Consider the following 25,682-nt stretch of genomic DNA (forward strand, 5'->3'; position numbering starts at 1 on the left):
ACATACTTTGACGAAATTATATATAATGTTTTAAAAAACTTACACAGAAGTAAGATGCTTCACATTTGTATTTAGGTATATACTTAGGTAAATGTGAAGTGTTTTACTTCTGTATAAGTTTTTTAAACGATGGTATACAGCCAACTACTGGGATTTTCCCATTAATTTTTATATAATGTTTTGTTATGAGAAGCCACAATTTTTGAATTCATAATAAAAAGCATTCATAAAATAGTATTTTATACTTTAAATATAGCTAAATATTTAGTGTATTCTTTTGTTTAACCTATTTTTTTTTTTTTCATTTAACTTTACTTTATTCTGTAGTTTTTAAAGTTTCTAAACTATTAATTTTTACCTTAAGCATAATTTTAACGGTTTATATTATATAAGTATTTTTAAATGTAGAAATGCAAGATATAATTTTATTTTATAATATTTATAGGTATAATTTTAATGCTTTTAATTATATATGTATTTTTCACATTACTTTGACGAAAATATATATAATGTTTTAAAAAACTTATACAGAAGTAAAATCAAAGAATACAAAGAATATAGACAAATGGAAGAATTGTTCACTGTTATTTTTGAAAGTCGGAAAAGGTTGAACCGGGTGGATCGCATTCTTTTTTTGTTTCTTTTGGAAATAAATTTTTTTTTATTAAAAATCCTTTATAAAAGGTATATAATTTAAAAAACCCAATCGGGCTATATCACAAAACGTTTCCGGAATCCATATTCCACCATCAGTGTCTAGGTATACATGTATGCAGCCACTAAAAATGTGTGTAAAAACCCGTTAAAAATTGTTTGTTTAAATTTAGTTTACATTATGTGTTATTAATTATTATGATGTTAAAAGTTACCGGTAGATTTGGTAACATGGCGACATATGTTCCACGTGAAGTTGTTCTCCCGAATCTCCCGAAAATAGGTAGGACACGTAATCCTCTGTAGCAGTCAGGATCTTTTCGATTACCCTTTTTAAAGATGGGCACTTGGTGAGTGGTTTTCCATTCAGATGGTACTTTAATTTGTTGGCAGCATTGCTTCATTAGAACAGTTATTCGTTCTATTAGGAGTAGACCTCCTGCTTTAAGTAACTCTACGGCTATATTGCCAGGTCCTGGAGATCGCCCGTTTTTCATTTTAATTAACGCAGTACGGACCTCGTTGTTAGTAGTATTAATGTTACTATTTGTTTGTCTCTCCATACCGTATTCCTGTCCCATATATTCCAATCTGGACTGTTGGAGTAAATTTTTATAGTGATTTTCCCACTTTTCTAGGATACGATAGGAATTAAGTTGCTTTAGGAGTTATAGGTGTTTTATTTTAGATTAGTGATAGTTCTCTATGCTTTCTTACTCTGAGAACCACCAATTAAATTTTCAACTTGGACACATTTTTGTTCCCAGAAATTTTTTTTTTACATTTGTCTTTTCTTGTTCATTTCTTATTCTTTCATTGTACATTTGTCTTTTCTTAGCCTTTGGAGAATAGTTATGCTACTTGTGTGGTGTATATATGATAACCTCAACATATGTCGGTAGCACCACATTTCAAATGCCTTCAATCGTTTTATGTCATCTTCTATAAGGTCCAGCTTTCTACTCCATTGAGGAGTACACTAAAAACGTAACATCTCAGAATTCTTATGCATATATTAACACTTAAAGATAAGTTGCAGAGAATCTTCCTAAGGCTGTTGAAAGAGCTTCTGGCTTGTTCAATACGAGTTTTTATTTTGTAGCTGTGATCCCAAGTATTCTTAATATTGCAGCCCAAATAGCATATTTTTTCGACGCTTTCTAACGGTGTATAGTTAACTGTAATTTGGGCGTTTATGTCGGTGTTCTTATTAATGATTACTACTTTTGTCTTCTTGCAATTTAGTTTTAGGCCGTATTTGTTACATGCCTCTACAATGTTACCCAACATCCTTTGGAGCCCCTGCGCACTGTCTGCCAGCAACACTGTATCGTCTGCATATCTAATGTTTATAAGTTGGCCATTTGCAGCAATCCCATCTTCTGATTCGTCCAAGGCCTCTCCAAAGATGTTCTCAGAGTATATGTTAGATAATGCCGATGACAATATGCAACCCTGTCTAACTCCTTTTTCGACTGTGAAGATCTCAGACAGTTCATTTTCAAATCGTATTGTTGCTTTTTGTTGGAGATATAAGTTTGAGATCAGTCTTATATCCTTACCATTGAGTCCTGATGTTTTTAGGATATCGATTAGTTTCCCATGTGGGACTTTAAATGCCTTCTCGAAATCAATAAAACACACATCGCAGTTGACATCCTGTATTAGAACTTGCAAACTAAAAATTGCTTCCCTCGTTCAGAGTCCTGGTCTGAATCCAAATTGAACTTCATTCAGGTGTTTTTCTAATTTGGTGTATATGCGCCAGTGAATGATAGTAAGGAGTACTTTAAGTACATGGCTCATCAAACTAATTAATCTATGTTCTAGATATTTTCTAGCGTTGGCTTTTTTAGGAAGTGGAATGAATATTGATAGTAGCCAGTCTTTTGGTAAGTAACCAGTCTCGTAGATGTTGTTGCATAGCTTCGTAAGAGCTGTGATTTGGTGTGCCTCTAAGAGCTTTAAAATTTCACCATGCACATCATAGGTCCTGCTGATTTTCCATCTTTAATTCGCTTAATGGCCATAGTTACTTCTTCGTTTGTTATTTCTGGCCCGTAGGGATTGTTTATTTCAGTCGGACTTTGGGCTGCATCTTCGAATAATTCTTGCATATATTCTTTCCATCTTCGTAATATATTCTCAATGGTAGTCAATATTTGGCCCTTAATATCTACAACTATGCCTATTTTGTGTTGTTTTCTGGTATTACCTCTTTAATTTTTTTGTGCATATGGAAATCGTCATGTTTGCGTTGTAGTGTTTCAACTTCCATACATTTCTCCGTACTCTTTTATTGCGCACTTTTCCGTTTTTCCTTTGATATGTTACTCTATTGCTAGATGTTTTATTTGTTAGCCATTTCTTATACATTTCGTTTTTTTTTTCTTGTATCATTTATTTTACGTTTTCTGTCATCCATGGTGGTTCGCGGTGTTTTTCGTTGTTCTCTGTACCTAATACTTCATAAGCAATTTTTTTATTATCGTTTTGAGGTTGTTGTATTCTTGTTTCATACATCCATATTTCTTTTTATCTCATTTAGTTCCTTTTCTAATCTAGATTGAAAAAGATGTTTAATACTTAATTGGAATAAAAGGTGCAATTTATATCTCTCCGTTTTGTACTGTGTAGTTTTGTTGGACCTCTCCTGATGGAAGGACAACGAGTCAGAATATATCAGGAATCAGATATCTTAAGATATATTAAGATAGGACGTCTGAGGTGGATAGGGCATGTAATGTGGATGGAACAAAATGACCCAACTAGATCCCATAAAATAGACCCAACTAGAAAACTCTCCTTTTCTTTTCTTCACTGACAAAGAATATAGAAGCATTCATTTTATGATATTTATTTTAAATCCTTATTTTGTCGGTAAACATCAAGTGTATCAAAGTGAAAATTTTGATAAATATATTTCAAAATGACAAATCGAGCTTTTTGCAGTTCTAACGGATGCAAAAACTCAAAAGCAAAAAATAAAAATTTAAGTTTTCATCGTTTTCCTAAGGATGAAAGGTAAATTATAGTATTTTACTATACATATTTGATATGTATAGTAGACCGACTAAAGATCAAAATCCCCTACGTAAGCCATTATCTCATTTTAATATCCAAGTTGAAAACTATTTAAAGAATCATTTAAATTGGATTAAATCATGGAAATGTAAAGATATTGAAACTAACCCACCCTCTTTTAATGGTTTTTATCTAACAATTAATAGTAGTGTTTTAATGCAGTGAGACGAAATGAAAAAAGAGGGTAATGAATATTTATTAACTTCACGGCTTAACCAAGATCCGTTAGAAAATTTATTCGGAACGCTTAGAAATAGATCTGGTTATAATTCAAATCCAACTGCGATGCAATTAAGGCAAACTTTACAATATACAATGTATGCTAATTTAACATCTGTTTCTAAATTAACTAATTGCAAAGCTGACGAAACTATAACGCTACTAGCAATTCAGAATTTAATTGATTTACAAAAATCCGTCGATGAATTAAATGAAGATATTGAAGAAAAAAATGATGGACAAACAAGCTTTAATAATAAACGTATTGATTCTGTAACTGATTTAGAGGTTTGCGCTTTTATGGATACAGGGGATGAAATTTCAGAAAAACATGATGCAAATATTAAAAATACTATTTATTCTAATGATCCTTTAAACAAATGCTCACGGTTTATAGATGTACAAGATTGTAATAGCGATTCTGATGATTCGATAATATCTAATAAGGAAGTTGATGAGTTTGTCGAAGATGAATTAGGTAGTACATCTAGGTTGAATGAAGTTTTTGATTGTAAATCATTCGATACAAATCTGACCATCAACGAGGAACTTTCAGAAACAAGTTTAAAATGTTTATCAATATTTGAAAGACTATCAAATAATGCATCTTCGACTACCTCAACTTCTCTTTATCTCAATTCAGTTAAGTACCTTGCCGGATATTTTGCATACAAATGTCTAAAAAAAAACTAATTGTGAAAAGTGTGAAAATTATTTTGTTCGTAAAAATGTTAATTTTGTTTCAATGACAGATCTTTTATTATTTTTTAAAGCTTATAAAGTTTCTCAAAAAAGTAACGAACTTGGTAATCTTTGCGTACCTACAGATGAATTTACAGAAGTAATACGTATTTCACTTGATATTTTTGATGTTGAGTTTAAAAATGTTTGTTATTTGGAAAATGTCAGTAAGTTGATTTTAAATAATGCTATAAAAAAAATAAACGAAATCAATCCATCATTTTTCTGTAAATCTTGTAATCTGTGACTCTTGTAAATCACATAAATATAGCTAAATTAAATATTACAAATTATTTTGTAAATTGATATATTTGTCAATTATTTTGTAAACTGATATATTTGGAAATGAAGCCAGAAATCTCAAAACAGGAATTGCTAGACAGATGGTTAACAGATTACAATTTCTTAAATATTTTTGAAAAAAATGTACCTGCTTTTTGTTAGGTATTTTTTAGTACTTTCAGATGCACATGCAGTACAGTGTACTTTCAGTGTGCAGTGAAAGTGGTCATATTGTGCGACAATAAAATATTTTTTATCATGGCTACGTTTATTGTTGCCCCGTGGAGCGAACTAACCTTTGAACAAATTCGCGAAGAAATTTGGAACATTAGTTCATTAGCAATCGGAAGACCAACCAAAATATCCAGACCAAACGAACGTCCTTCAATGATAGACTTAACATTAGTATCTCCTCATTTAACAGGCTTTACTACCTGGAATCCTCTAAATGACTCACTAGGTACAATCCACATCCCTATCCAAATCACCATAGATTTGAAATATTCCTCAAGAACAATCCATACCTCCACAAAATGGAAAGAGTCTTCAGCGAACTGGTCTATATTTGAAAATTACTTAGAAAAATGACTTCTAGACACTCATTCTATAGATGTTACATCTTTGGAAATGTTTAATAACTTAATAAAAACAATTAGCGAAGCTGCAGACTCTGCTATGATTACTCAAAAATCATTTCAACCAAAATCCGGTCTTCCCCTATGGTGGGATTTAAACACATCCAAACCAAATGCAAAGTTGCTTTTATGAAGAAACAAAAAACATCTTGGATCAACTTTGTAAATACTATCAATAAAAATACGCCGCTCAACAAAATATGGAAATTTGTTAATAAAATGGCTAACAAAAATTATCATTCAAAGACACAACCAATTTCAACCGAGCTAATAGAAGAGTTACTTGACAAGTTCGCTTTACCATACGTTCAAGACCAATTAAAACACGTAACAATATGCAATTCCAGTAAATTTAAATTACTAGAAAATCCAATAAACATCCAAGAACTGGATGCAGCTATTAACATATCAAAATCTACTGCGCTAGGGAAAGATTATATCACTTATTCCATAATTAACCTACTTCCCGATAAGGCAAAAAATCGTTTATTAAAAATATTTAATGATTGGCTTTTGAAAAGAAATTATATTAACAAAATGAAAGAAACAATTATATGTCTTTTTATCAAACCCAACAAAGACAAAACTCTCTCATCGTCTTATCGACCCATTTCTCTATTGTCTTGTATAACAAAAACTTTCGAAAGAATTATCAAAAATCGTCTTAACTGGACAGTCGAACACTATAATCTTTTGCCAAGCACTCAATATGGATTTCGATCTGGTCTAAGAACACTAGATGCAATAAATTACTTAACAACAGATATCCAACTAAATTTTTCTAAAAATAAATATTTAGCATGTTTCTTTCTAGACCTTAAAGGCGCTTACGACTGTGTTAATTTAACAGTAATGCATTCAAAGTTATGCAAACTGGTGTTGTCCACAAATTTATCCGCTAAAATAGTTAATCTTTTTAGCAACCGAACTTTATATATCAGAGACCATAGTAATCAGTTATATGGTCCACGAATAACTCATACAGGATTACCACAGGGGTATGTATTAAGCCCAATTCTCTTCAACATATTTTCGGCAAGTATACACGACATTTTTGTTGATTCCATAAAATGTATACAGTACGCCGATAATATATGTATTTACTCCGTCCGTGATTCATATGACGATTGTGTGGAGGTCCTGGAACACATCACGAAACTAGTAGATAATTGGACTAAATACCACGAACTTACTATATCCAAAGAAAAATCTGCCATTATGATAATTACAAGACATAGGTTACGTACGCCTGATAGTCTACACCTGTCAGGATATGATATACCCGTTGTCACTGAGTATAAATATCTTGGTATAATGATATCCACGTGCGATCAATTTTGGATTACGGATGTGTGTTATACGGATCAGCAAGCAAAACACATTTACTGAAAATAGATCGTATTCAGTTTAAAAGTTGGAGATTAACTTTGGGTGCTATGAAATCAGCACCATGCCCCCTGTTACTTGCTGAAAGTAATGAAATGCCATTAGAAAATCGTAGAAATTTATTAGCAACAAAATATGTATTAAAATTAAGGGCTAGAACAAGTGGCCTACTAAGTATGCTGTATGAATTATCCATACAAAATCTAGTAAACAATTATTAGAGAATAAAAAATTCACCACCATTAGCAGATGCTTTTCTGGAAACCAATGATTTACGGGTTACACTTTCAACATATTTTATTAAATCATCTTATTAATTAGAATTTAATACAATCTTCAAAAAATTAAATATATTTCCGAAATATTCAGATTCACATCAAATAAATAATAAGCTGTTGAACTCCATATTGAGTGAATATACTAATAAAACTATAATTTACACAGATGGCTCTAAACTGAACTATTCATTTTATGATATTTATTTTAAATCCTTATTTTGTCGGTAAACATCAAGTGTATCAAAGTGAAAATTTTGATAACTATATTTCAAAATGACAAATCGAGCTTTTTGCAGTTCTAACGGATGCAATAACTCAAAAAATAAAAATTTAAGTTTTCATCGTTTTCCTAAAGATGAAAGATAAATTATAGTATTTTACTATACATATTTGATATGTATAGTACACCGACTAAAGATCAAAATTCCCTACGTAAGCCATTACCTCATTTTAATATCCAAGTTGAAAACTATTTAAAGAATCATTTAAATTGGATTAAATCATGGAAATGTAAAGATATTGAAACTAACCCACCCTCTTTGAATGGTTTTTATCTAACAATTAATAGTAGTGTTTTAATGCAGTGAGACGAAATGAAAAAAGAGGGTAATGAATATTTATTAACTTCACGGCTTAACCAAGATCCGTTAAAAAATTTATTCGGAACGCTTAGAAATAGATCTGGTTATAATTCAAATCCAACTGCGAGGCAATTAAGGCAAACTTTACAATATACAATGTATGCTAATTTAACATCTGTTTCTAAATTAACTAATTGCAAAGCTGACGAAACTATAACGCTACTAGCAATTCAGAATTTAATTGATTTACAAAAATCCGTCGATGAATTAAATGAAGATATTGAAGAAAAAAATGATGGACAAACAAGCTTTAATAATAAACGTATTGATTCTGTAACTGATTTAGAGGTTTGCACTTTTATGGATACAGGGGATGAAATTTCAGAAAAACATGATGCAAATATTAAAAATACTATTTATTCTAATGATCCTTTAAACAAATGCTCACGGTTTATAGATGTACAAGATTGTAATAGCGATTCTGATGATTCGATAATATCTTATAAGGAAGTTGATGAGTTTGTCGAAGATGAATTAGGTAGTACATCTAGGTTGAATGAAGTTTTTGATTGTAAATCATTCGATACAAATCTGACCATCAACGAGGAACTTTCAGAAACAAGTTTAAAATGTTTATCAATATTTGAAAGACTATCAAATAATGCATCTTCGACTACCTCAACTTCTCTTTATCTCAATTCAGTTAAGTACCTTGCCGGATATTTTGCATACAAATGTCTAAAAAAAAACTAATTGTGAAAAGTGTGAAAATTATTTTGTTCGTAAAAATGTTAATTTTGTTTCAATGACAGATCTTTTATTATTTTTTAAAGCTTATAAAGTTTCTCAAAATAGTAACGAACTTGGTAATCTTTGCGTACCTACAGATGAATTTACAGAAGTAATACGTATTTCACTTGATATTTTTGATGTTGAGTTTAAAAATGTTTGTTATTTGGAAAATGTCAGTAAGTTGATTTTAAATAATGCTATAAAAAAAATTAAACGAAATCAATCCATCATTTTTAAGCATTGATGACTCTTGTAAATCACATAAATATAGCTAAATTAAATATTACAAATTATTTTGTAAATTGATATATTTGTCAATTATTTTGTAAACTGATATATTTGGAAATGAAGCCAGAAATCTCAAAACAGGAATTGCTAGACAGAGGGTTAGCAGATGAAAATGTCTTAAATCTTTTTGAAAAAAATGTACCTGAGTAGATACTCTATACCATTCCTGGTGCAAAATGTGGTGGGGGAAACCGGTTTTAATCAAGGTCAATCAAGTTTAAGGTCACGCGAAGGTTACGTTCAAGGTTACGTGAAGGTAAAGGTTACACAAAGGTCAAATCCAAGGTCACGTGAAGGTAAAGGTCACGCAAAAGGTCAAGTTCAAGGTCACGCGAAGGTTAAGTTCAAGGTCACATGAAGGTAAAGGTTACACAAAGGTCAAATCCAAGGTCACGTAAAGGTAAAGGTCACGCAAAAGGTCAAGTTCAAGGTCACGTGGAGGTCAAGTTCAAGATCACGCAAAGGTCAAGTTTAAGGTCACGTAAATGAGATTAAAGATCGTGTAATGATCAAGTTCAAGGTCACAGTGACAGTCAAGGTTAGGATAGGATATTAGTATAATAAAAACTATTATTAAAAAAATAATTATTTATTAACTATTTATTACACTGTTATACATATCTCTTAAATTTTCAAGCGCAGACTTACATAAATGACAACTGGATTGCGCCGGTGCTGTACCTTCAATTTCTGTTCTCCACTCGGGACGATTAAAATGTACAAAACATGGCAGACGAGTCTGAACTTCAAAATTTTGAACTGCTTTTGTGGGTAATTTATACCAAGATCGAAGTAATTCCAACGGTTCCACACATTTTCTAAAGCATGGTAGGGTAAAGTTTTCTAATTCTGCTTCAGTAAACTTGTACAAAGGTTTTTGCGGATGTTGAGCCATTAATTTTGCTTTGTGACAACACTCCATTGCTATTAACCTGTTAATGTTCTTAAACATCAAACTTACTTTTTATTTATGTAAATCAAGGTCACCTCTACTCAGCAACTAAGGCATGCGCAGTGTTTAAAATGTAAACTACATAAATTGAGGATTTTAAAAGCGATCCTTAGTAACATTTAGTTCGTCGTAATATAAGTTAAACAGTAAATAATTTTCAGAAATTTAGTAAAATTTTGTTCGTCGTGAGATTAGAAAGGTAATAAATATTTTTCAATCAATATAGTTGCTAACATTATTAATTTTTAGAATTTAGTCATGGATGCATGTTTAGATGGTACAAAAACTCTCAACGTAGCTGAAGCTGTTCGAAATTTGCAATGGGTTTTGAATGAAAAGCCGAACGAGCTACCATAAGAATGAGAAGATATACGGTAGAAGAGTGTAATAAAAAATCAGCAACATATCATACGGGAGCGAGAATCTGCGAGATTTATCTAATCAAATATGCATGTGTTGCTTTTTAAAAAAAATTAAAAATCTAGGGCTGACTGATTTTTTACAGCAACTCAAAGATGTTCTACCTAAACATTGTGTTGAAGATGAAGGGGTAGATACTGTAAATACATGTAAATACAATAAATAAATAATATATTTTATTTTGTAGTTTTCATTTCAACACAACAAAGCGTTTAAACAAGAATTGGAGGAATTTATGAAAAAAATTAAAGAACTAAAAGAAAAAATAAAACAATTCGAAGACAAGCAAGTAATGTTTAAATCATTTAGTAAACTACACTTAAGTAAATTTCGCAGAAAAATTAAACCGTATACTATGTAATTTTTGTATTAATAAATGATTTTAATGCTAATTGGTTGTTTGTTTTACAATATTTATAACTAAGAAATAAAACAAAAATAATGTAATATATATTTTTATTTTTGCATTAAAAAAGTATTATACAACCAAAATACATTAGATAAAGCACAAATACATTTTTTACTATTATGATAAAAACAAGCAGGTTTCTTAACTTCTAATGATGGTTGTTCATCCAATTCGTATAAAGGAACAGCAATGTATTTTTTTAAATAATTTTTCTTTTCCAACCCTTTGACGTAAACTGCATCAGCGTTTTGTGTAATATCCTTTAAAATATTTGCAAAATGATAAAGGGGTGTAAAACCAAAATTCCAATCAATGCAGTGATGATTTCTTGTTAACCAAGTTGCCTGTCTGTGTAAATCGGAAGACAACATTCTAATAGGAAACGGAGACTTGAATACATAATGACAAATTTGTGTTCCATTAAAAGCAGCAAGTTCTTTCACTACAAATTTATTATTTTCTATTTTAAACCCTTGAACGTCTATTACCAGATTCATTTTAACAACTAACATTTTGACTATGATACAGACCTTTTATTGCTGTCTCACAATTTTAGTTAAAGGATTGTAAGAGAATTCTTTTTCATGCAATATTAAGCAATAAGCGGAAACATTGTTTCCTACAGATTTACTAGTTTCAAATTCTATTCTCAAAACAACAGAGCCACTTTGGATTATTTCTTTTTGTCTTGAACAATCAGTATGCACTATAGAAGCATACTTTTTAAATTCTTCTGGACTGAATATTGGTTGATTAGTTTGAATATGATAATAAGATTCTTGAAAATTGGCAAACATCTCATACAACGTTGCAAAACGGTTGGTGTCAAAATCTAAGTTGAGATCTTGATAAGGATATCGCTCCGAATTAAGAAACATACGGATATTTGTTAGATTGCAGTGATCAAATTTACTCATATCTTTCAGCATTTTTCCTTTTCGACCATCATGGAAAGCTACTACAATGTGTCGAGGACTTTCTAGCTTTGTAGTTGTTTTTACTGGCCACGTATGACGTGTTGAATTATTTAAAGTGGGATACTCAACCAATTCCCAACTTCTAAATTTAATAGGTAGTTCTATGTTACTACGAACTATTTTGTTTAATCGCAATTGTTCGCTAATATTGGGTAAAATATGAGGTACATTCCAATATAGTTTATTAATTGCAATTTTTGGTTTTTCTGTTTCATCTGTAGCAATAATAGCATCAATATCATCTTTATCTCGTATTAAGACTAATTCTTGTCTCATATTTATTATAATTTTTTGAAAATCTTCGAAAAATCCGGACCAAATTTTTAACGGTATGCATACGTTAAAATTTCCATGGTTATCAATTACCAGTTTATCACCTTTTGGAAACCATCCAGCATTTTGTAAGAGTTTACTCTGATTTTCATTAAGAGACAAATAATTTTTTAAAGTCGAAATTAAACCAATATTTCGTACAGAATCAATTATAACACCGTTTAACTCATACCTTAATTCTCTAAATAAATATGATATACCGTTATTAATAAATTGAAATTTTGTTGGAACTTGATTATCGGTTAACATTTGACCTTCAATGTAAATATAACTGTTACATGGTAAAGTATAGGCGTCTAGATCTTGGATAGGAATTCTAATTTCATCATTATAGTTAAAATTTGATGTATATGGTTGATAAGTGTGATACTGATAATCTTCAATAGTTGTATCGCTAAAAGGTTGACCCAACACATGTAACATTTCCATTATATTAAAACTTGATAACCAAGTGATTTCAAAAATTTACGATTTTTAGATGTTAACAGCTTAGATGTTATCCTTCTACTAATTGTTTTAATGAGATGACGTCTTTTATAGGAATGTTTGGGATAATTACTTTGATGAAACCGCAAAACCATTTTACTCAATTTTTCTAAGATGTAGCCGAACAGTAATTGTCTCTTTATTAAAATTAACTAAATTTCCTTGTTGATCTAAAACACGAACAGTTATGTTGCTTATCGTCTTGTTGCTTACAGCATAATACAAGATGGTTAACGGTTGCTCGACTATTTTATACCCATTAGGAACTTGAGGAAAAAATTGATGAATAATATGCACAGCCTTTCCATTTAAGGAAGATCCAACAGCAATATTACAATCAATACAGATAGTATTAACTTTTAAAATATTTACCACATTCGTGGATATATGAAGTTTATTTGGTGTTAGTTTAACTCTTTCGAAACCTAGTAAACTTCCTATAGAATTATCAACATCAAAATTAATCCAATCACTACTTTTAATGCTAATTCTATTTGTATTTATATCGGGTTTCATACTAATTATGCTAGCGGTTTGAATCATTTCATTTTTAATAATTTTAATAATATCATCAACTTCGTAGGCACCTACAGGGATTTTAAAGGTAAATTCGCTGTTTTTACCCCACACAAAAACATTATTATGAATATCGACATTTGGAATACTGTTAAAAGTGTCAAAATTTGCAACACCAATTTCATAATTGAAATTCTCATCAAGATAAATCGGAGGATTGTAATCATCACTGAGAATTGATGATTCTCCAGTAAGGGTGAATGTGACTGACATGCTGGTTCAAGTATAAATGATGCTGAATGATTAATTATAGTAATTAAATAAAAATCTTAAACAGTTTTGACCACAATTAAAAGAATTAAAATTTTGAATGACATCATAGTTATATACTATAGTAACGTTTCCATTACTTTTAAAATATCGTACTAATTCAGTAGGAGGAGGTAAATTTCCATAACTATCAAAATAAGTAATAATTGTATCTTGTTTAGCATATGCAGTCCAATGTGGACCATTTCCGTCTTTCGTATCGTGGTTTACTATACCTGATTCGTGTTTTTGTATTACATGAGGTACAGAATCACGCATAAAAACTCCACGAAAATGAGGAATATGTAACAAACCAGCATATTTAACAAGATCTACATTAGTCATTGCTCGTTTAGGTAGCTTTACCGGGAGTTTCTTGAATACGGCTTTAAACGGAAACCTTTGCCGCGACGTTTTATTCCGTAACCTTTGTATGGTCTTAAATAAAACCCCGCTCCTTTTTTTGCCGTTTGTTCCATTACCAAATTATGCCTTTGTTGTTCAGCAAGTTTTTCACGGTCAGCTTTGGCATCATTAACCGCTTTGGCAATTCCAGCTGCACCTCCCCCAACAGCTCCTAACGCTCCGAGCAATGGTAACAACAAAGGTAAAAAACCACCTTTCTTGGGAGCTCGAATAATGCGTTTTCTTTTTTTTTTTAATGCACCTCCTTTTTTTGGTTTTTTAGAAAATCCCATACCCAATTTACGTTTACCTTTCATTGCTGTCGTTACAAACCAAGCTGCAATCTTTTCACCTAGCTTAGTGTCCTTTGATTTTACCCGTTCCCACGCTTTATTTTCCAAAATTTTATCTGCTTCGTGTCTTTCACTTAAATTTTTATGTTGTGAATACGCAATGTCGTGTGTTTTACACGCAGCGTCTAATGCGTTAATTCCTTCGTCCCCTCTCTCTAATCTTTGATGCAAGTGAGTTCCAGGACCACAAAATTGATATCCAGGTATATGTGCTTCGAATGGAAGTTTGTTAATGAGACTGTTGACTAATCCTTTTCCTAGTCGACGTGTTTTCACTTTCGCACGTTTTACCATTATGGTACTTATATATATATTACAACCTATTTATACTATCAGTTATCACTTGAACGTTATGAAGATCATTCAACAAAAGAATCGTTTACCTATTGAAAATCATGATAATAACGATGCATTTAAAACGGGAAAACATGGTTGCTTGTTTGGAGGTGATTCTAAAAGAGGTCTTATTGTTGGGGCTAGTTGTTCAGGAAAAACCAATGCTATGTTATCTTTAATTGATCATCCTAATGGTTTAAGATTTGAAAATATCTATGTGTATTCTAAAAGTTTACATCAACCAAAATATGCATATTTGCGAACTTTAATTAGTCCGATTAAAGAAATAGGTTATGAGGAATATGGTAATGTAGACGACATCATTGCTCCAGAAGATATAAAAAATAATTCTGTTATTATATTTGATGATGTAGGTTCATGCAATCAAAAAATTATTCAAAGTTACTACTGCTTTGGTCGTCATAGATCCACAGATGCTTTTTATTTATGTCAAACCTATTCAGCAATACCTAAACAACTCATTAGAGATAATGCAAATTTTCTAATAATTTTTAAACAAGATATGACAAATTTAAAACATATATATGATGATCATGTGAATATTGATATATCCTTTCAAGATTTTAAAAATGTGTGTTCTTACTGTTGGAAAGATAAATTTGGTTTTCTAACCATTGACAAAGATTGTCAATTATCATCTGGTCGATATAGAAAAGGCTTTGATGCGTATATTAGTATATAAGCTTTATAATTTACTTATATTTCCTCAGTTATAATGGATCCTCAGCTTGCTAAACAACTAATTAAAGGTAGGCAAGCTTTGAAGCAAAAATATAAACGTTTAAAAAGTGGTATAACTGATTCACAAATACAGTTGGAAAAAAACTATACACCCATTACTAAACCGATTAAAGAATTGCTTACCGCATTGGAAACAAAACAACCATCTGTTAAACAAGAAATTATTACACCACAATCAGAAAAAGAACTTCTTGGAAGTAAAAACTTAAGTCCTATTAAGAGAGATCCATCCACCTTTAGAAAAATAGCATTTTTGACACCACCACCTCAACTAAGCAGCACACAATTAGGATCCAGCACTCGCCCTACAGAACCCACTAATTTGATTGAAACACCTTATGAATCCAGAACACAATTGAATGAATTTATAGATGATACTATTTCACAATTTTATCAAACCGATCCTGAAGTATCGCATGATTATTTTGATCAATTTACAGCACCACTTCCAAGAGATTTTATTGAAGGAATGGTGCGTGATGTGACAGGCAAATATGATCATATTTTGGGCATATTCTACGATCCTAAAGAAAAAAAGTTTTTCATTGGAGATTCAGAGATTTACTTTGATGGGTCTACTATTGGAATAAAAGGAGTGAGTTACCCTGGTACTCTCGGAATTTATGAGTTGTTATTTTTAAAAAAACCTGTTACGTATACTGAGCAAGACATAAGCTACTATGTTGATATTATAGAACGGACTAATGCTTACCGTAGGAATAATAATAGGGCTTTACCTATTCGTACATTTCCAAACGATATAAAAGACAAGTGGCTCTACATAGTAAAACCTAACTTAATTGAACCCATACGTCCTAGATCTGGTTCAATACCATCAGGTGTGCTTACGCGGGGAATGTCTTCCAAACGTGGTGGAAAATTAACGTTGAAATCTTCCAAAAATGGTGGAAAAATGACGTTAATGTCCTATAATAAAAATCCTATTGAATACAAATATTTTGATGATTTTAATGAGTTGATTGATAGACTACGATTGCTAGTAGCTTCTCAAGCAGCGGGTAATAACGGACACAACAATGAAATTATTTCAATAATTGAGGAATTGCGGGAAAGTGGAGTTATCGCATAAAGTGCATAAATATTGCAACTTTTGTTAAATATCATTCAGTGCAAAAATGCCTCTTAACAGATTCAACCAACACTACCTAACATCTCAAACCTGTAATGTCGATGAAATTGTCTCAGAGCCACTACAATCTCAATTTTACATTTGCCAACCTGCCGATTATTGTAGTGTGTGTATAATTACTATTCGAGGACGTAAAGACTTAAATGTTAGCAAAGATTACTTTGTATTGGATGGCAAAAACATTCTATATACTATGCCTGTAACTGGAAAAGTAAAAAATGTTAAATGTTTCCCAGAACCGCTTAAAATGAAGTATAATAGTTCATCAACCATCTTAGAAGATTTGGTTGATAACAATGTTTTTACAAAAAATGATGTGTTATCATTTCCACTTGTTCAGTTTAAGTCATATAATGAAATTTATGTTGAATTGACACTATCTTGTCCGTTAGTAAAAACGTAAATAAAAAACAATATATATTTTGAATTTTTTTATTTTTGTAAAATACAATTATTTTGATGACTCTTTATCAGCATTATCAACATCAGTTTCATATAGCACAGACGGAAGATAATCTTTTAAGCAATCTAAATAAGTATCCAGTTCCACTTTTCTTAACAAGGATACAAACCCATGTAGACAAATTTGCTTTTCTAAAAACAAATCGCAAGTCTCATACCCTTTTTTATATTTCGCTGACAGGTGTATACAATAGTTGTCATCAAAATATCCTCTTCCATATACTAGTTCATGTTGAGCATCCCATTCAAGATTTAGAAATATCTGTTTTAAACTCTTAACACCAGTATCAATGTCTGTTATAGAAATCGTTTCTGTATACATATTGAACAACTAACGTGAATCCGAGTTTTTCTACATATATAGTACATATCCCTCCTGCTTTAGTATATAAACAGGTTACGTCAAGTAACTGCTAACATTATTTAAAAAAAATATGCCTTTAAACAAGTTTAATCAACATTATCTTACATTGTCACCTACCTGCTCATCAGATGATATTGTGTCAACGCCTTTACCACAATTAAAGTCAGCTTTTTATATTTGTGATTCATTTGACTTTCATGTAAAGTGTCTAATTCGTTTAAGAGGAGAAAAGCAAACGAGTCTAAATAAAAAATATTACGTACTAGATAACGGTGGAACAGCATTTAAAAGTCCTCTAACAGCTAAAATTGAAAGTGTTGCACATTATGCAGCAGATGGAGATGTTGAAATAAGTTCAAAAACATATAAATTTCATGAGTTGGCCGGTATCACAATTAGAAAAGGTGATGTGATACAATTTAAAATGGGAAAAACGAATAATATCTGCATAGAGCTGTTGTTACAGTGTCCTATAGAAAAAAATGTCTAAGGCTCAAGTTGTTCATGAACTTCATGCTCCAGCTCGAATTAATTATCCCCGGAGACATGTAATCGTTAAAGGATTGCATGATCTTATACAAGCAGATTTAGCTATTATGAATTCATTTACTAAAGAAAATAAAGGTTATAATTACATTTTAGTTGTTATTAACGTATTTAGTAAATACGTATGGGCTGCACCTGTTAAAACTAAAACCGGAAAAGAAATTACAAATGCAATGAAAGACATATTATCTCAAATGAAAAAAGCTCCTCAAAACTTGCAGACTGATAAGGGCACAGAGTTTTACAATAAAGATTTTCAAACATTAATGAAAAAATTTGGAATTAATCATTACAGTACTTTTTCTAACAATAAAGCAAGTATGGCTGAACGAGTAATTCGAACTTTAAAATCGTTACTTTGGAAACGATTTAGTATGCAAGGTAATTACAAATGGTTGGATATATTACCAGAAATTATATCAAAATATAATAATACAAAACACTCTACTATTAACGCTATACCTAGTAAAATAAACGATCACAATGCGAAATATATTACTGCATTTAATCATATAAAAGTTGTAGATTCTAGGAGACCAAAATTTCAGAAGGGAGATTATGTGCGTATAAGCAAGGTCCGTCATGCATTCAACAAAGGCTATACTCCTAATTGGACTACTGAAATTTTTAAAATTGTTAAAATTAATTTAACTAATCCTGTAACATACGTTTTAGAAGATGAACAACATGAAGAAATTCAAGGATCATTCTATCGAGAAGAATTACAAAAAGTTAAATATCCAGATGTATATTTAATTGAAAAAGTGGTGAAACGAAAAGGAAATAAGATTCTTGTAAAATGGCTTGGATTGAAACAACAGTCTTGGATTAATAAAAGTAATGTATAATTTACATATATATTTTTAAATAAAAAACTTATAAATTATTACATTATGTTTTATTCATTACAAAAATAATTTTTATACATTTTATTTCTATGACTATTACTTAAAATTGGAGAAATACATTTTTCCATTTCTTTGATGCGACGATGAAACCGATACCTATCAACTACATATTGTTCCCAATTTCCTTTTCTAGCGTCTTGATAAGCAAAATTCCAAGTGCGTAGTATATACATTTCATTATTCTTGTTAAATGTAACTTTTTTCATTTAAGTAGCTCAGGATATCTATAAATAATTTCTATTGCTATGGTGTATACTAGTGGATTTGTATCTTTTATATATTTAAGTACGTTTAAACCAGCATCTGTAATATTACTGCAGTTTTTAACTCCCAACTGCAAAATTTTAAACGAAATGATGAAATTTATATTTTTATATGCATCCAAAATGCAATTTAATATCGGTGATACTTTCCAGAGTTCCGAAATAGAGATTGTTCCTAACCAAACTGTATTTATATCCCTTGATATATTTAACATCCTCATGTTATTAATATTTTCAAACTGCGACTAAATCTTTTCAAATTTTATTTTCTCTGATTTTTGTGAATAGTGAAAATAAACGTCAATTAGTTCTTTATTCAATAAAAATTGTTTCCACTCTTCATAATTAAAAATGATGGAACCATTTGTAATTCCACATATTCTGATGCATGGTTCGAAAGATGATCCAAGTATACTTACAGCAACATATTCATTAGGATTTGCTCTATTCAAGTAAAATCTTCTCTCACCCAAGTAAATTCTTGAACTACACATGATGACTGCATTGATTTTGCAGTTTAATTTCTTTTTATGTAGGATTATAGAGGTGGGAATAATACAACAAGAACAGTTAAATTAATATTTATTTTCAAGATTTTACAAAATCATTAATGTTTAAAATGTCAGATTTAAACTATAGTGACCCCAAGGAAGGGTATCAAATGAATTATTAATTAAAAATCTTTTGTCATCAAAAGGACTTAAACCAATTTTTGTTTGCTCTATACTAAAAACATTATGAGCATCTGAACGAATTAAACATTGAGAAATAAATTTTTCCGAATTTTGTTGAAGACATTCTATGTAATCATTAAACGTAATTTTGTTATTAATAACACAATATTTAACTCCTTTTGATTTTTTTACAACAGTATTATCTTCACATTTATAACTATACATTTTAGATCTTAAACCAACAAAATGCGTTATAATTCTACCACTAGCTTCGTCTTTCATTAAACCTGGAACTTTTTTATTATGTAGGGGTATATTATATTGATTGTTAGGAGCATAGTCACTTGTATCAAATCTATGAATATCAGTACATATAATTTCTTTATACAAGTCGTTACATTTAATTTCAAATATAAAACTATCAGTATCTGTATACATAATTTTGCAATTATTTCCTAGCTTTGGTAATATATAATTATAGTAAAATTCATACATACATGTTTTTGAAATATCTAAAATAGACATTCCAATATATAAAGGTTTATTAAAAATTAGCTCATTTTTTTTCATTTCAATTGCCATTAAATCAGCGTCAAATATTGTTCTGTTATGAAATTTTGGACTAGCTATTAAATTTTTTGCACCATATCGACCTTGCCATTGTCTCGTCAATTTCACAATTCTATGTTTCCGGATATTTTCCATCGTTTTGCCGTAAATACTGTTAACTTTAAGCTTAAAATGATTCTGCTCAAACTTAGTTTTAGCTTTAGTTCTAAGTTCTGTATTAAGATCAATATAAGGTTTAAGCCATGCAGATTGTTTAAATTGTAAAACTCTATGAATTTTTGTAATGATCAATCCGTGCGCTATTGCTTGTTTTAAAGCGCGGTAGTGAATAATATAATTTTTTTTATTTGATAGTGTTGTCATTAATTTTGGTAACTTTGAACCCGGAGGTATTTGATGTTCTGAACAGAATGGAAAATCTTTATGTAAATCATGTAGTGTTTGCGGATATTCTATATCCACTTCAAGTATATATCCAAAAAATGCATCATCAGGTATATCAGTTACATCAATATTTGTATTAACCCACTTGAAATTACTTATTGGAAGTGGTTGAGACATTGCCCAACCATATAAATTATTGACATCAACATAAAAAAGATATTTATTTGGTTTGGTTGGGTCATAGTTTGTCATATATTTATTATTAGCCTCCGAATATCTTGAACAACATTGACTAATACCACCACGAATTCCTTTTTCGATAAATAATATCATATCTACATCACCTAGTAGCTCTAATTCACATTTTGTGTACAAAAGCATACAGTCAAAGGAATATCCGGGAATGGTATAGTACCATGCTGGATCTAAGCCACTAGTCCTGTGACCTATATCTCTAAAATTTTCAAACACATCTGCTAATAAAAATATATCTGTTTTTAAATATAAATCTGAATATTCTCCCAAATTTTGTATATTGAATTGTTTCCAAACATTAAGTGAATGTTCATATTTGTCATTAGATAAAGCTTCATCATTTAGTTTATTATAAAAATGTTCTGGTGATGGTAATTGCGTTTCATTGAGTTTTTCCCATTAATCAATGTAATCGTAACAAAATACACCTTTTCGTGTAAGTAACTGAAATTTAGAGTCAGGTAGGTGTTTAAATTCATACTTTAAATTCTTTAACTCTTTAATATCTACTGTAGATACTAATTCATCAAGGGATGCACCTAAAAATCTAAGTGAATCGATAAAACGAAATTTAATATCAATTGGTAAATGTTGAGTAAAGGAAATATATTTTTCTTTGTTTATGGGTAGTAATGTAATTTTGCCTCTTTTTGCAAGATCTTTTATTATGAAGTGCGAATCGTATCCCGACAAATTATGAAAACAGACTGGTACTACGAAGAGTTTTTTAAAATTCAAATTACAAATTTCATGTGCAAAACCTCTAAAATCTCCAGTAAAATGATTATGATCTCTTACAATGATATCTGTACATTTAAAATTATTTTCACAAATATGACATTTTTGAGCATATATTGTATTAGGTTTTATTTTCATAGGAACTATATTTTTTATTTTTGATTGAATTATTTGAGCAACGTTTGACATTTCATTTGCAAACCAATCCATGCAATCAACTCCACGATAACTTTTAAAAAATGAGATATTATTATCATATTCACATTTTACAAAATATCCACAACTAAATGCAGTATGTTTTTGATACTTTTTACTTTCTACAGATATGTCAAGAGGTTCAAGCATTGATTCAAAATCAGCATATATAATAAATGGTGTTCGTTGTTTATAAATAAAAATTTTTAATTTAATTATTTTATTTTCGGGAATTACAATTTTGTAGTCATTCATTTTTTCACATAAAATTAAATGTTTATTAAGCCGTTCTTGATTAGTAAAATAATTTAAACATCTATCACATATAATTTTTTTATGACCATCTTTATTTAGTTGACTATTTAATCATTTAGATAAATTTTTAATCCAACAATAATGATAAGTAATACTAACTTGTTCATTGTCAAGTGGATCAGGCGCATCATAATCATTTAATTTTTGAAAATATAAATTTTGAATCATTAGCAAATTAACGTGTTGCTGTAATTTACTTTTAGATAGACGTAACGGGGTTATACTAATTTTTTTTCCAATTAGTTCCAAACCATAAACATTTATTGAAATATTATTTAATTTTTCAAAAACTGCTATTTTATTAAATTTAATTGGAATTTCAAGTCCTTCCAAATTTAAAACTTGACTATAATGTGGGTACGAAGTAATTCGATTGACGGATTGATTCGCTGGATGTAATGCACTTACTATACTCCAGTAAAAACAAGCTTCATCAAAATTTCTAACGTTTACACAAGCTTTTTTATTAATAATTTGTTGAGGTAATTGAATATAGCTCGAACCATTTCCAATTTCATATTTATTAATGTTAATCTCTAAAGAAATTACTTTACTTAATGCCCAACCTGAATCACGTTCTCGAAACTCTGATAATTTGTTTAAAATAAAATCAACTATATGTTCATAAAACCATTCATTTAAATTAGTAGATTTATCAATGGTTGCATATGGTGTGTGAAAATATTTAAAATCTATCGTTTCTTCATCATCTACTGTTTTTTTTATAAACTTGCCACAAAACCTACTGTTAACCTTAATTATGTTAAATCTAGATAAAATTAATAAAATTTTAGTGTTAAATAAAGACATAGCATCATTTAAAAACTTTAAAACATCTTTATGTTTTAAATTTACTATTACACCACTTTGAACCCTTCCATGATAAACTGTGGCTAAATCTTCCCATTTAATTGTATAATTATTATCTTTTAATTCTTTAAGCTTATTATAAACAACTGTTAAATGACTTAATTTTGTTTGCCACATGCGAATATTTCCGATTTCAAATTTTTTTGTTTTTAATGCTTTAAAACATAAACTAATTGCAATATCAACATGTTTAAGCCATGATTCAATTTCCTCAACAGTAAAATCATAATTTTTTTCACAAAACTTTTTAACTAGTTTGTTTACATCATTAGCAAGCCTTTCTGACATTTTAAACTAACACTCACCTTAAGTCTTTATAAATTTAAATAATTGCCGGATTGCCTTTGCCTGTGTCCTTTTCTCCAATAAATACTAGCGAATACCTTCCATTTCCCAATTCCAAAATATGATTTTTAAGCACCTCGGTAGATCTAGGTGGTAAAAACACAACCTTATTATCCAGTTCCAAAACAACAGAATCTCCGAATTTCGATGCAGTCACCTTGGCTTCAGAAATTTTGTATGGAACATTTACTTGAAGTTTATTTAACTTTATAATAGGTTTTCGTTGTCCTTCTAAAAGAAGAAACTCATTTAGTGCTTCTAAATCCATTTTTTTCTGAAAACGTATCACAAATTACTAAACTGTTAACACTTAAAACACTTAACTTACCGTTAAATAACACACCGAACTGTTAAATAACACACCGAGTTAAATGTGAATATCACTGACTGAGATACTTAACGTAACGTAATGATTTCAGTGAAAACTTTCAACTTACTCTAAAACGCTGTTTGCTTCAGCCTTTTATAGCAAATCTCACAACACATTTCAAGGATATCCGGTGTTAACCTTGGTATTGACCCTGACATCGACATAGACATCAACCTTTACCTTTAAACTTTGACATTGACCTTGACCTTTGACATTTACCTCGACCTTTAACCTTTGACCTTTGACATTGACCCGACCTTGACCGTGACCTTGGCCTTGAACTTGACATTTGAACCCCCACCATTTAACATTTATAATATTTGCCTTACTATAGTCTATTAGCTTATACAATGTACTAATTAATAAATTAGATTAAATTCTTTTGATTTTTCAATGTAGATCACCCTATATTATTCAAGATATAATTTATAGATAATTCCTGTCGCCTTGTATATTTTAAAAATTGTTATTTGTGATATTCAATGCTTTAAATTTAAAAAATTTATTTTTCATCTTTTTACACATTTTCGATTTGAATCGCCCTGTATTTCCATAAGTTATATACATTTACACTAAGATCTGTTCAGTCTATTTGCTTTTTGTATAAATTTTTCTTATCTCTTTGATTACACATATTTCTCAAAATAATAACTTTTGAATAACTGTTGTCACCTCGTATTTTTTAAAAATTATTATTTGGATAAGTAAAGTGCTAAATAATCTCCATCTTTTTTATTATACTAGATTTGAATCACCCTATATTTCTTCGGTTAATAATTAACAATATATTAATTGCTAAACTAGATTTTATTCTTTTTGATTCTTCAATGTGAATCACCCTATATTAATCAAGATATGACTTATAGATAACTTCTGTCGCCTTATATATTTTAAAAAATATTATTTGTGGTATTAAATGCTTTAAATTTAAAAAAATAAATTTTTCGTCTTTTTACACATCTTTGATTTGAATTGCCCTGTATTTCCATAAGTTATACACATATACACTAAAATCTGTTCAGTCTATTTGTCTTTTGTATAAATTTTTCTTATTTCTTTGATTACACATATTTTTCAAGATAATAACTTTTGGATAGCTCTTGTCACCTTGTATATTTTAAAAATTACTATTTGGATAAGTAAAGTGCTAAATATTCTTCTTCTTTTTTATTAGACTTGATTTGAATTACCCTATATTTCTTCGGTTACTCATTAACAGTACATTAATTGCTAAACAAGATTTTATTCATTCTTTTTGATTTTTCGATGTGAATCACCCTGTATTAATTAAGATATAACTTATAGATAACTCATGTCGCTTTGTATATTTTAAAAATTAATATTTGTGGTAATAAATGCTTTAAATTTAACAAAATTAGATTTTTCATCTTTTTACACATCTTCGATTTGAATCGCCCTGTATTTCTATAAGTTATACACATTTACACTAAGATCTGTTCAGTCTATTTACCTTTTGTATAAATTTTTCTTATCTCTTTGATTACACATATTCCTCAAGATAATTACTTTTGGATAACTCTTGTCACCTTGTATATTTTAAAAATTATTATTTGGATAAGTAAATTGTTTCTTCTTTTTTATTAGACTTGATTTTAATGACCCTACATTTCTTCGGTTAATAATTAACAGCACATTAATTACTAAGCTAAATTTTATTCTTTTTGATTCTTCAATGTGAATCACCCTATATTAGTCAAGATATAACTTATAGATAACTCCTGTCGCCTTGTATTATTTAAAAATTAATATTTGCGGTATTAAATGCTTTAAATTTAAAAAAATAGATTTTTCATCTTTTTATACATCTTCAATTTGAATCACCCTATATTTCTATAATTTAATTTCTTCTCAGTATAGTCTGCCTTGAATGCATAAAGATTTTCTTATCCGCATTGCAAGATGTTAGTAAAAGATGCGGTCGTTGATCGAACTTCATCGATTGCGTAAAGGAAGATCTTACCGGTTAGCGACCATAACGATGGGTCGTTGATCAGAAACTAAAAAATTCATATTAGTATAAGACATATATACTGTTGGGTGTCTATAAAAAGCTA

General features: G+C 29.8%; 1 protein-coding gene across 1 annotated transcript; it reads right to left on the reverse strand.

Annotated features, from left to right (window-relative positions):
* Positions 1-11,254: 11,254 nt before the first annotated feature.
* Positions 11,255-12,460, reverse strand: LOC140450730 (uncharacterized). The gene has a single exon (XM_072544401.1). The coding sequence runs from the start codon at positions 12,458-12,460 to the stop codon at positions 11,255-11,257; it is 1,206 nt and encodes a 401-aa protein (XP_072400502.1).
* Positions 12,461-25,682: the final 13,222 nt, after the last annotated feature.

This window comes from Diabrotica undecimpunctata, chromosome 9, assembly GCF_040954645.1.
Source record: "Diabrotica undecimpunctata isolate CICGRU chromosome 9, icDiaUnde3, whole genome shotgun sequence".
NCBI lineage: Eukaryota > Metazoa > Arthropoda > Insecta > Coleoptera > Chrysomelidae > Diabrotica > Diabrotica undecimpunctata.

Excerpts from the sequence above, each read along its gene's own strand:
- LOC140450730 (XM_072544401.1), bottom strand. The coding sequence starts at position 12,460 with ATGGAAATGTTACATGTGTTGGGTCAACCTTTTAGCGATACAACTATT.